At 44.2% G+C, this 13,649-nt stretch overlaps 1 protein-coding gene across 1 annotated transcript; it reads right to left on the reverse strand.

Annotated features, from left to right (window-relative positions):
- Positions 1 to 10,123: 10,123 nt before the first annotated feature.
- LOC122005410 (transcription initiation factor TFIID subunit 14b-like) lies at positions 10,124 to 13,486 on the reverse strand. The gene is made up of 6 exons (XM_042560442.1): positions 13,276 to 13,486; positions 12,052 to 12,134; positions 11,726 to 11,947; positions 11,451 to 11,638; positions 11,267 to 11,382; positions 10,124 to 10,425 (listed from the first exon to the last, which is right to left on the reverse strand). The coding sequence occupies exons 1-6, from the start codon at positions 13,309 to 13,311 to the stop codon at positions 10,339 to 10,341; spliced, it is 732 nt and encodes a 243-aa protein (XP_042416376.1). The 5' UTR covers positions 13,312 to 13,486; the 3' UTR covers positions 10,124 to 10,338.
- Between the last annotated feature and the right edge of the window lie 163 nt (positions 13,487 to 13,649).

The raw sequence follows: 13,649 nt of genomic DNA on the forward strand, positions 1-13,649 counted from the left end.
AAGAAGATCCTCTTGGCCGGATACTTTTGGCCAACTTTACAAGATGCTCGGACAGTATCTACATGCCTTTCATGCCGGAAGTATCACAACTTCTCCCACCGGCCGAGAGGAGATGAAGGCATCAACCATCTCATGTCCGTTCGATCAGTGGGAATGGATATTGTGGGTCCATTTCCGGTGGCGCAGAGGAAATTTTACTAGTGGCGGTAGATTACTTCTCCAAGTGGGTGGAGCCGTTGGCAAAGATCACCGAGCAAATGGTTAAAAATTTATCTGGCGGCACATCATTTGTCGGTTCGGCATCCCTCGCGCGATTGCAGGCGGCAGTTCACAGGGAAGATGTTGGAGGATTGGTGCCAAAGCTACGGCATTGAGCAACATTTCACGTCCGTGGCCTATCCTCAGAGCAACGGTCAAGCTGAAGTCGCCAACCGGGAAATTCTTCGTATTCTGCGCACTCGGCTCGACCATTTGGGAGGGAGTTGGCCGGACGAGGTGCCGAGCGTCTTGTGGGCTATCCGAACGACGCCAAAAGAAGGGACGGGAGTCACACCGTTCCGTTTGGTAGATGGCGGTGAGGCTGTCATACCGGTCGAAGTAGGCGTTGAGTCAGCCAGGATCCAGAACTATGATGATGACAACACCGAACGAAGAAACATGGAGCTGGACTTGGTAGAAGAGGAGAGGGCAAAGGCGTCCGTTCGACTGATGGCGTACCGTCAGCGGGTGAAGCAAAACTACAACCGGCGCGTAATTCCCAGATCGTTCCAAGTCGGCGATCTCGTCTGGAAGAAAATCAAGCCGGTCGGCGACGTCGGCAAGCTTGAAGCGCCATGGGCAGGCCCTTTCAAAATCATCGAAAAGCTCCGCTCGGGCGCGTATTATCTGGAGGATGAGGACGGACGGCAGCTAGATAGACCGTGGAGCGCGAACCACCTCCAGCCTTACCGGGCGGGGTGAAAGGTGTATCACTATAAATCACCCTGTGTATTTCATTTTCCGACTAAATACTTGAAATGCAGAGATGAAAAGTCAAAGGAGCGAATATAAGGCATTATCATCGTAGCGCGAAGGCCCCCGAGCCGATCGGTCGGGAGGTTTATGTGGTTAAGATTTGTAAGCAAATAACCCGTGCCGTTCGGCCGGAAGTAAATGGGTCGAGCCAAACGCTCGAAGATCGAAGGCCCCGTGCCCTTCAGACGGAGGTATATTATCCGAGCCAAAATACTCGATGAAGTAGATCCTGAGCCGTGCGGCCAGGAGGGCATTATCCAAGCTGGGGGAAAGGCGAAGAGCAACTCCGAGCGGAAGACCGACGAGCACCGTCGTTAAAGATCAAGAGACGAGCCGGCGTCTATAAACCCTCCGAGCGGAAGACCGACGAGCACCGTCGTTAAAGATCAAGAGACGAGCCGGCGTCTATAAACCCTCCGAGCGGAAGACCGGCGCGCCCCGTCGTGAAAGATCAAGAGGCGAGGCGGCGTCTATAAACCCTCCGGCGGAAGACCGGCGAGCACCGTCGTTAAAGATCAAGAGGCGAGCCGGCGTCAAACCCTCCGAGCGGAAGATCGGCGAGCACCGTCGTTAAAGATCAAGAGGCGAGCCGGCGTCTATAAACCCTCCGGCGGAAGACCGGCGAGCACCGTCGTTAAGAATCGAGACGAGCCGGCGTCTATAAACCCTCCGGCGGAAGACCGGCGAGCACCGTCGTTAAAGATCAAGAGGCGAGCCGGCGTCTATAAACCCTCCGGCGGAATACCGGCGAGCACCGTCGTTAAAGATCAAGAGGCGAGCCGGCGTCTATACCCCGAGCGGAATACCGGCGAGCACCGTCGTTAAAGATCAAGAGACGAGCGGCGTCTATAAACCCTCCGGCGGAAACCGGCGAGCACCGTCGTTAAAGATCAAGAGGCGGCCGGCGTCTATAAACCCTCCGGCGGAATACCGGCGAGCACCGTCGTTAAAGATCAAGAGGCGGCGTCTATAAACCCTCCGGCGGAAGATCGGCGAGCACCGTCGTTAAAGATCAAGAGGCGAGCGGCGTCTATAAACCCTCCGGCGGAAGATCGACGAGCACCGTCGTTAAAGATCGAGGGCCGCCGTCTATAAATAATCCGAGCGGAATATCGTCGACACTGCGATCATTCTTCTCCGCCGATTGTCGGACCGAAGCTATTTTCCGATCGGACTCGAGGTAAAAAAGGTTCGGATCGGCTTATAGCGAGCGATTCTGGCCAGCAGCCCAGATTGATATTCGGCCGGACGGGAGAGCTGGGGAAAACACTTCATTCTGGAAGAATGCACCTCGAATGCCCAAGGTATGATGTGATAGAAGACGAGCGGACCGTACAAGTGTCAGCCAGGGAACAGTGCAAAAAGATAGAGTACACGAAAGGAAAGCATTTCATTAAAATTAGAACCTTAGGTCGAGCGGCCTAAGTACAAAAAGGTTCATGTTCAGCCGAGCTGCGAAATTACAAAAATTACTCGATATAGTCGTAGAGGTCCCTCGGAATGTTGCTCAGGAGCTCCACTTGATCGCCGGCCGGAATATTGGTGGACTCCGGAAGAAGGCCCTTCGACTTCAGATAGGTCATAGTGGCCGTAATTGCCAGGTCGAAAGCCGAGTACATCCGCTCGCAAATTTTTTCCGAGAACTCGGGCGATCGGATGTAACTTTGTCGGAGAGCGGCGACTCGGCTCGGCTCGGCATCCTGGTATTCCTTGAAGGTTGCCTGGGAGCTTGTCAGGGCCTCATTCAGACGTTCAATCTTCTCCGCATCGGCCGAGCGGCCTGCCTTCTCCCGATCGAGCTGCTCCGTCAGCTCCTTTATCTTCAACTCCAGGCCCCGGGCCTCCACGTTTTTCTTCTCCAGATCGGAGATGGCTGTGTTCTTCCGGGTGGTGGCCAGAGTTATCTTTGTGTCCAGCGACTTGACCTGTCGCTCGGACTCGGCTAGGGCGTGGGCCTGATCAGCTGTTTTCTTCTGCTCAGCAGCTAGCAGAGTTTGAGTTTTCTTCAGCTCTTTTTGCAGCTCGGAGTAGGAAGGTCCTTGGGAGCCGCTCGGACCACCTGCCGCCCGCAGTTGCCTTATCTCCTCGTCCGCCATAGCCAGACGGTTGGAAACTGCTATCTCTTCCACCCACCTCTGAAACAAGAAGTCGCAGTTGTTAGAAGCCGAGCGGAAATATTTTAGGTAAAACAAAAAACAACGAAGAACTTACCCCCGTAGCCGCTTGCATGTGGCTATTGGCTAAGTTCTGGAGAGGGATCAGTGCTACGCGCGCCCGAGCGTCGGCCCACATCTCGGCGAGGGGCCCTTTCAAAGTAACAGTGTGCTCGGGCACGGTCGTCCGGTCAGCTTCCGGCAGCAACTCTTCAGTCGGAAGATGAAGAGTAACCCGTATTGTGCGACCGTGACCAGGGATCGCCCGACCGGGATCAGAAGCTGGCGCAGAAGACCGCGAATGGATGGTCGAACGTTGGACTGAACGGCGAGCGGGGGGGAGAGTGTCGACCGGAGTGGCCTCGACCGGAGCAGTCAGCTCGTCCCAGTCAGAAGGCGTCCGGTCAGATGAAATGGTCTCAGGCACCGGCGCTTTCCCTTTCGCAGTCGAGGCGGCCCGGTCAGAGGGTTGGACCGCAGAGGTAGCCGAGCGTAGCGGGGTCTCCACTCGGCGTCTCTTTTGCAGCGGCTGATCCTCCTCCCGAACGGACCCTTCCTCGGGGGCCGTTGGTTCCCTGGAGGGGGTAGCGCCGCTGTCCACATGCTGTTGAGAGGCCTGAGCGGCCGATTCAGCCTGGGTGCCGCTTTCTCCTTCGTGAGAACCGACCGGCTGAATACCCAGCGCCTTCATTTCTTTTGCCGCCACAGCCTCCAGCGCTGCTGCCTTTCTCTTTAGAACGCCGGCCATCACCGAGTCCATGACGATGTCAGCTGCACGAAGAGAAAAAGAAATCAGTTAGCAATTAAAGCAAGTGCCAAAGCAAAGTTCTTACCGAAGCCGGTCGGAAGTGGGGTCCGTATAGGACTCAGCCCAAAAATGTACATCACTCCCTCGTGAAGAAGCTTGTTGATGTCAAGTCGTAGACCGGCTAGTACATTTGCGGCGTGAAGATATTCCGGTCGGGTCTTGAATTTCTTCAGTTCGGGAGGGGGAGGTAGACTGACTTGCCACTGGGTCGGAAAGTTTGGCTGACTGGGCATGCGGAGGTAGAAATAATAGTCCTTCCAATGTTTATTGGAAGTGGGTAGTTTATTGAAGAAGACCAGACCGGGCCGAGCTTGGAACATAAAGGTGCCCGGCTCGGCTTGCTTAGGATAAAAGAAGACCTCCGGTCGGAGGGGAATGTTGTGAATCTTGAACAAAACGACAACGCCGCAGAGGAGACGGAAGGTGTTTGGTACTAAACTTCCGAGCGGCACGCCAAAATAATTGCAGACGTCTGCTATAAAAGGATGGACGGGGAACCGCAGACCGGCGGTGAATTGGTCGCGAAAGACACAGAAACCGCCGCGCGGTGGTCTGTGAGGCCGAGCGGCAGGACCAGCTAGGCGAACTTCGATATCCTCGGGGATTTCGAAATTGTCAGCCAAAATATCAAAATCCCGTTGTTCGAAACGAGATCGCATGGTAGTATACCATGGGCCTAAGGATTGTTCTTCGGGATGAGAAGAACTGGCCATGATCGGGACAGAAGAAATCAAAAAGGAAGTTTCAAAGACGGGGAAATGGAGTTTCAAAAACTAGAGCAGAAGTGCGAATTAGATATCGGAAAGGAAAAATGAGAGATCTAAAACCTTACTGAGGGGAGATGAATCGAGGAAAGGCGCCGGAAAGCGTCAGAAGGCAGCAACAAGATCGCCGGAGCCCGCAACGCAGAGAGCAACAGTAGAGGTAACGGAGGCGTGCGAAGATGAGAAGGAAACGAGGAATTTATAGTGTGAGGGCCGGTCGGCCCCCACCGTCGGATCCAGGTCACGGGAATCAATGCATACATCTAGCCGTTTATTTCGAATTGCTTCGGTTACATCAAAATGCCATGCAACCGCCTCCGTCCTCTGATGGCATTGCTCCACGTGGCAGTCAATCATTCGTAGCATTTATTGAAGGTATGATCGACATTGATGTCGAAGATTGACGCAGAACGCGAGGAGATCCGGCAAAAGCCATCATTGATTCATTCAAGGATATCTCCGCCGCTGACCGGGCGTAGAATATTAGCATGGATGAGCCGTTCGGCTAGACTCACAGTCCAGTCAGTCAGACTATTCGCCTCCTTCGACTAGACTTGAAGGGAAGGCAAGTGATCCGATAGTAAGAGGGCCCCCCTTTTCTTGCAAAGTCAACGCAAGTGGAAGTCAAGACAGTAGCCCACCCGAGGAGGAGAATGTGGTCCGACGGATGGACGGCCATAGAGGCGGTCCGATTGAATTGCCGGCCGATGGAATCGAGTACCGGAAGGGTCCGGTTGCACTCATAGTTGGTAGGCACCACTGTCAAATCGGGTTCGGCGCTCGATTAAAAGGTCATGGGCGGTGACCTTTTGCCGATCCGATCATAAAGCACCCTGTTTGTTAGTCTCCACAAAGCACAAGTAAACCACTGCGGATGTCCGGTCGGATGTTTAGGTATCTTTCCGCTCGGACTACAAGTTTGGAGCAAAGGAAATGGCCGAGGATTTCTTTCTCCAACAACCTGTAGGTTTCACGTGTGTGTCATGCTCCAAATCTTGTGACAGGGGATTCTGCTGTCCCATCGAGGGCATGCTTTGACTGTAGCGATATGGGTCAGGTAAACTTTCTGACAGCCGCGTACCTAGGAAAGGACAGGTAAGCTTTCTGACAGCCGCATACCTAGGATAGGACAGGGGACACTTATGCACCTTGGTACACGTGCCCGAACCTTTCACAGCTCTATATAAAGAACCTCAGGTTTCATCGACAAAGGAGGAGGGTATGTACTCTGAGACTTCTGGAGCCACCTTGTTCATCGTGATTTACCTGACTTGAGCGTCGGAGGGTCGTCGCTGGGAATCCCCTTCCCGGCTCGACTTCTGTGCAGGATAGCCGAAGCATCTCGACACTAGTTGGAGACCTACATCAGCGAGCCTTGGAGCGTCACGTGCCCAGCGTCTGCTGACTTCTGGTTCGGACAGGATCAAATGGTAAGACGCTTTAAGAAATTATGTAAATCTAGAAAAACTAACCATCCGCATGGTAGAAAGAAAAGGACGATTCGATGCTACCACTGCAATGAAGAAGGGCGCGTCAAGGACAACTGTCTCAAGCTAAGAAACAAGGATAAAGGAAAGAAGCTTGTCCAACCGAACAAATTCAAGACACTAAAAGTGATGTGGGACGATACGTCGCCCGAATCAGAAGTCGAGGATTTTTCTAGACTTGCATTAATGTCAAGACATCAAGATGAGGACTATGATTGAAACTCGTCTGAAATGAGCATCGATGAAGGGGGAGATACGTCGGAAGAAAGTATCAGTTCAGGGGGAGACACGAATAACGAGATCGATAAGGTAAGTCAGGTACAATCTTTTCCTCCCGATAAATTATTTAAGTTCGTTAAATTATTAACTAAAGATTGCTGCAAATTTGAAAAAGAGATTAAAAATTTAAAATTAATTCTAGCTAAAACTTGCCCATTAGAAGAGTTAAACAAAGTAAAATTAGAAAATGAAAATTTGAAAAGATAAGTAGATAACTTGAAAAATCATACATGTTCATCAAATACAAGCGTTAGAAAATTCACTAATTTAAATTGGTATTATAAATATCACAAGAGACAAATTAGGAATATTTCAAATAAATATGTCCCCCAAAAGTTCTTAGTTAATCCAGTTGGCTGGAACCTATATTGGGTTCCAAAGTCTTGTCTAACTTAAACTTTAATTAGACTTAGCGCTTTCAGCGAGAAAATTAAACATTTAATTTCTTTATGAGGCTTTGTCTAGAAAGTGATTGTTGCTCCAATAACCAAGAAGGCCTAGTGCCTCACCACTGCTTGGAAGCCAAGTATTGAAATAAAAAGTTTAATTGACTAACTGAAAAAGTATTAAATTGAAATTAAATAATGATTTAAAAGGTTACTCAATTCGTTTGTAAATTCTCAAAAATATTTTTGTTTGCAAAAAGTTAGAAAATTTTTTCTAGAATATTTTTTTTGCATAATTGTCTAAACTTAGAAATTTTTTAACTTAGATCTTTTTTTTAAAATTTTCTTTTACTTAGAAATTTTTTCTAAAAAGTATTGAAATAAAGTTTCAAAATTTTCAAGTGTTCAAAATTATTACCCTTAGATTTTCTCTTGGTATCCATTTTTTATGTGATCAAAGGGGGAGAAGGAAAATGTTAAAGTTTAGAGGGAGATAGATTACAATTTTTTATTTTTTGCACTTTATTGAAATATTATTTATTTTTATGTCTATTTACCCTACCTTAACTTAGGTTGCTCACATCAAAAAGGGGGAGATTGTTGGAACTCAAGGTTGTTTTGATGTGATTAATAAGTTAAGTTAGGTTCTGTGGTGTTTTAACCTTGTGTTTAAGTGTGCAGGAGCTTAGGAGCATAAGGAGTCGAGCAAAAGACGTAGCTAGCGAGAAGGACGACACGAGAGAGAGCTGACGGGCTTGGTGCGTCCGAGGGACGAGGTGCCGTGGAAGAGTACGCGGGTGGACGAGAAGGAAGCGCGCGGTGTTTCCGAGGGATGAGAAGTCGGAGCGAAAGGTTGCTCAAGAAGGACGAAATTGGGTTCAGGTGAGCCTTATTTCGGTTGGTTTAAATTACCCAAGCGGGCGGAGCCGGAGAGGAAGACCCGGACCAAGGCGAGTAACACCGGAGCAGAGGGCCAGGACCAAAAGTCAACTAAGTTGATTTTAGTGGTCCGGGCGCTCGGACCAGTCCGAGCATTTGGAGAAATTTCGGGTGCCTAGAACCTTATTTTGGTCGGATCGCGTTTGACCGTGATCTGTTGCGAAGGGGATAAACTTTTTTTATCACCCTTCTAGGCGCTTGGAACCCTCCAGGCGCCCCGACCAAGACTATAAATACAGCCTTGGTCCAGAAGCTTTTCAACAGATAAGAATTAGCAATACAACCCTTGTGAGCTTCCATTTCTAGTTTAGCTTCTCTTTTTGCGCTTTCACTACTGTAAGAGGCTTCTCCGCCTGAAGGAGATCTTTTTAGTGTGTGATTCATTCCTTGGATTAACAGCCTCCCCGGTTGTAAACAAGTCAAGTCTGCGAGCCTCTTCTTTTAGTTTATTGCTTTCAATTTTATGCAAGTGTATAAGTTATAAGTTCGAGAAGGGTATTTTGTGTTTGTATTTTTTTTTAGGGCTATTCAACCCCCTTCTAGCCGGTTAACCGGTCACAACACATCTAATCCTAGTTGTGGTGCATATACACTAATTATGTTCATAGTTTCTTTCGCCACTATTATCTTAAGGGCTATAATTCTATCCTCTTTTCTAACTACTACTACAATTTCATCCTTTAACAAACTAGCTATAATAATACCCACTCCATTTCTTGTTTTACTCTTTTCAGTATACCATAACTTAAAACCCGAGTTCTCTATCATCTTTACCTTCTCACCTACCCATTTTATCTCTTGTACACACAAAATACTAATTCTTCTCTTAATAATCATATGTACTACCTCCATTGATTTACCAGTGATAGTTCCTATATTTTATGTTCTAAATCTTAGATTATTAGTTTTCATATCATATTTGTTCTTATCCAACGGAAGATTAAAATTGATTTACATCTTTGACATTTATTGACTGGTCGACTAGTTACATTTTTATTGAATACTTAAAATGTGATTGCAAATAATTATATTGATTGAAGATATTGAATATGCTCTCGACATAATAGTCATTATAAGGGATTAGAGATATTCATATTGTTATAAATGATTTAATCTGGATAAAAGTAAAATATTGATGTCTCTGATTCATTTGATAGAGCAACTAAGTATAACAATTTTCTTTGTAGTAATTGCTTAGTGTGTTTGTTGTCACACGAATCATTTTTCTTAAAATATGAATTAAATGTTCTTACATAGTTTTTGTGACTAAATGACTTTTATGAATTGACTTGGACGAGTGGGAGATGTTGGACGTCTGCAGTAACTGCACATGCACACGTTAAGAAGAGTTAAGAAGAAGAAAGGACGCCCCTTCCCATTCCTCTTTCTCCTTCCCATTCCTCTTCCTCTCCTCCTATATATGCGTCCAAGGCAATCAGAACAAGGGTGTGCGAAGGAGAACATATCAAGAGGATCGTTCATTTGGGATTTGATTTGTGAATACGATGAGAAGGTTCTTCGTGTTGTGATCTTCTCAAAGATGACAAACTCTCTTCTCCGAATTTTTATCTAAGATCGTCGTAAGTTTTTAACATTTACCGATTTTATTATTATTATTATTATTATTATTATTATTTTTCCGTATATTTCATGCTTTAGAAGAGCTACAAGTCATCTGTAGTGGACCCTTGTGGTCTTCACTTCCGTGCAAGACATTCTAATGCCAAACAGATATTTCGCTCATGAAGACAAAAACTCGTGAACTTTTTTCACTCGTGAGTACTTCAATCCACGGCTGTCCAATCAAATTGTTTCCATTAAATTGAGCGCTAACATATGACCTAGCAAAGAATCTAACTATAACACTCTTTCTAGCTCCGCTACACCTTAACCTTTGCGCTATGTCCGTGGGAGCACGAAATGATGTTTTTGTTTATATGTTTGATTGCGTTCTGAGAAATGACGTTGACAACTATATTTGAGAAGGAATATTACAACTATTTGAGTTATCAAAATTCATGATCTACTGACTATTTGCGTCGTCAGTATCAAATTTATGATTTTCTAGCTATTTGAGTTAGCAAAATATTAGCAAGGAAAGTCAACTTACTCGGTTCATCTTACCTAGCATAAGTTGCATAGTTACACCCATCAGGCCTGAGTTGATGAGCTGTCTGTAGTCGCCTAATACATTTGAACTTGTTAGCATACTCGATTCATTTGGCTGGCCGATTTGGAAAGCCAATCTTTCTTGCCAAACAATTTTCATAAGATCTGGTAACCCGATTTGTAGTGAACAAAAAGAATCCTCGATGTTTGGACCAACACAAGTGATCCCACAGTCATTGAAGACAATACAATCAGATCCTTACAGAACAGAACAAAACAATTACTCGAGCACAAATAAGAAGTATCCGATTCCTAGCATACATACAAAAAGATACAAGTACTCGTAGAAAAGTACTAGTAACAATAGTAGTCCCTACAACAATTCAGAGTTGAAGGCTGTTATTGTCCAGAGGTGGCTTTTGATTGAGGAGGCATACCATCGATCATGCTCAATTGCCTCCTAAGCTTTGCTATATGCGCCTGCACCTGTAACAGGGACAACATATCCTAAAGATTGCTTTTCCAATAAAAGAAATCAACAAACTTTTCATTTAAACCGGAAGTTACCTCACTACATGTCAATAAACACGCCTTATTTTCGACTTTAGGCAGTATGCAGAATAATACAAAAAGGTCTAGTAATTCACTAAGAATAGAGAATTTCACTAATGTGATATTGATAGAGGATATTATCAATACAAGCAAATGAATCAACTTAAACATACAAGATTACGGACAAATAGATGAAAGCATGAATCTCTGGCAAAAGTGTACCAAATCAACGTATACTGTTGCATAGCATTGACACGAGAGTTAATCTTAGGAGACATTAGGATCATTGGAAATAAATTTAGTGTGAGAAAAAAGTTCGTTTACTATTGGCAAAGTCATCAACTCATACTCTAGCTTAGCAAAACATGCAACAAACCGGAGTTTCTAAGAGAAATGTGTGGATAAATTACAAAAATTGATCTTCAATAAGAACCTCCTGTATTCAAATTTTCCAAATCATGGTAGGCCAATTAGCACACAACTTATGGCACTAAAAAATTTAATGTGGTCCTTAAATGATACATTTTTTTTACAATCTAAAACTTGAATGTTTTGTCACAATAAATTTGAGGTATGTAGCTATTTTATTTTGCCTTGGTATCATTAAACAATATAGTGAAAAGAAACGTCTTTTTAGATAGCATTTTGAGATGACTGCTTAGTTGTGAGAAACAAACCTATAATAAAATTAAAGGCAATAACCTATAAAATGCTAGAATGATGAATGCAGAGTGAATTATGCATAATTATCACCATAAAGGAGATTCAAATTGACCTGTTGTCGAGCAGCTGCAAGTTTTAACAGTTCATCTGCTTCTGAAAAGTTCATAAACCATTGACTGAGTGCATGATCCTTGGTGTCACCTCTTTTCTTTACATGAGTAATAGGAGCTAAAAAAAAAGCTGTTAAACCAAATGAAGACACGAAGAAGAAGGTCAAATAACAAAAAGGACTATACCAGGACTTGGCAAATTCAAGCCAGAAGGTAGCCTTGGAACAATTGCAGCAGGATGATTTTGGACCCGGGCAAAAAAAGATTTTGTAGGCTCATAAAAAACTATTTCATCATATGATTCTGCAACAACAGGTTTTTTAGTAGATTGGGGCCCACTTTCCTCCTCAGGAAACAATTTTAGCTGATGGTATCTGTAAATAACTATGACATGTCAATGAGTTAGCTGGTGAGGTTAGTCAAACAAGAACAATGAACTAAAATTGCCTGGATGGGCTTACAGTTCAAGTTGTTTGTCACATACATCACTGTGGAAAAAGAGTTTAATTGCTATTTCAAATTCACCCCATCCAGATTCAGAAAGTTCAAAAGGTGGTGAATCTACAACCCGTGTCGGGTTGTTGAAACTAGGGTGCAATTGAAAGACAGCACGCTTTATTATTACACTCAGATCCTCATTTGTAGCGCTTCGGACATAGACAGTCCATTTGTGTGAATTGTACCTCCAGAATGCAACAAGATTAACTTGCCATGAGGCTCACGAGAAATGAAGTTTCCTGACAATAAACAGAAGCAATCCAATGACTGAAAAACAGAAATGACTTACTCGCTTGCCTTTTTACCGAGCCAAAATGCCATTGTTCCATAAACAACTGGAAAGCTAATTTCAACATCTTTGAGTTTTTTGGTCTGAGATTGAAAAAAAAAGACAATCAAATCAATATCAAATTTTTTTTTTTTTTATCATCATAGCAAGATTACTAGCATGGTAGATGTTTGAAGAGTAACCAAGGCACAGTTATAAAAAAAGTTATTCTTTCCCTTTGTAAGTATTCTTAAAATGGCTTTGATTTAATCATATGTGCAAATTTACAAGTCGACTGAACAATTAATTTAAAGGGTGAAATTGAAGCATCTTTCCCCACCTATGCAAATCACACATGAATCACATATGAGACATTGTTAGTGCTAGTATCACATCATGCAAGGAAATTCTGTTAATTACTATTTTCATAAAATAGTTGATAGTAAAGAAGAAAATAGAAAGAGCAAAAGAACTATTGGATACACTACAATTCTGAAAGATTGTTAGAATACTACACACCCAAATGGCCACGGCATTGCAAATAATAATGAGTCCTTCTGGCAGCATATTTTCATATTGTAATCCTAATTCTGGTGGTTATTTACCACTTGATCAGTAAAACTAATATATGTTGCAAGATGCATGACATGGGACCCCACTGCAAGACCCCTTAGACTGCGGTGTCAAATAGCAGCCAGCAATAACACCTACTGCTGGACAACAAAGTTGAGTACAAGAAAACATTACAAAAGAAAATTTTTACCATTCATTTGTAAGGTGCACAAATTGCTAGCAAAGTTTAATGTTCGTATCTACAATAATGTATGCAGTGCATCAGCAATATGCTATAAATGATACGAACATCTTAAACAATATGGAGTTGTTGCGTTGTCACTTAGCTATAAATTACCAAACTTAACCAATCTTCATATTACTTTTAGTGATAATACTAATGCATTAACCTTCATGATATAAAAACAAATATGTTTTAACAGAGCAAATGGGCAAGAGAAAATCTTAATTCAACCACAAAAGTCAGATTAGAAGTTGCTGCGAATGTTGTTACTGCGAATGTAGCACACAAAGAACTAGATACCTACGAAAATAAAATACTTGAGATCCAAAACCGAAGGAACAGCACAATAAGAGACTCAAAAAAATCTCCTCAAGAGGATTCGTCGAGCAAATTATAGAACAAGAAACCTCGAGAATTCGTCAATCATAAAGATGAAAAGCACCACCAACCTCGTCCACTTGTTGTGCACCACGAGATTCCATCATCTACACCTGGGATTCAACAGTCGCCTCCAAATTAAAATCTACAATCGCGACCAGCTTCTTCCTCCGGATCGGCGCCCCAAGTCCGGTCGTCTCCTGGTCTCGCCGGCGTCTATGCTAAGCAAAAGGAGCTCGCGTAGATGCCAAGGCAAGCAGTGGCGTGGAGAAACCAAGGGTTTGGAATTGAATCGGAAACAAAGTGGTGGGCTGGGCTTTGATTAATGGGCTCGAATACTAAAAAGCGTCCTCATTATTATCTACTCGTTGGGTCGGTCTAATGATAACGTCGGACCGCTTTGGTTCAACTTTTGAACGAACAAAGTTAAAACTCGATGGTGACA

The sequence above is a fragment of the Zingiber officinale genome, chromosome 7B, assembly GCF_018446385.1.
Source record: "Zingiber officinale cultivar Zhangliang chromosome 7B, Zo_v1.1, whole genome shotgun sequence".
NCBI classification, from domain to species: Eukaryota; Viridiplantae; Streptophyta; class Magnoliopsida; order Zingiberales; family Zingiberaceae; genus Zingiber; species Zingiber officinale.

What these genes read in the sequence shown, in the direction of transcription:
- LOC122005410 (XM_042560442.1), bottom strand. Translation starts at nt 13,311, where the DNA reads ATGATGGAATCTCGTGGTGCACAACAAGTGGACGAG. An exon ending in GTGCACAACAAGTGGACGAG is followed by an intron (nt 12,135 to 13,275) that starts GTTGGTGGTGCT and finishes TTTCAATCTCAG; the next exon opens with ACCAAAAAACTCAAAGATGT. An exon ending in TTGCAGCTGCTCGACAACAG is followed by an intron (nt 10,426 to 11,266) that starts GTCAATTTGAAT and finishes TCCCTGTTACAG; the next exon opens with GTGCAGGCGCATATAGCAAA.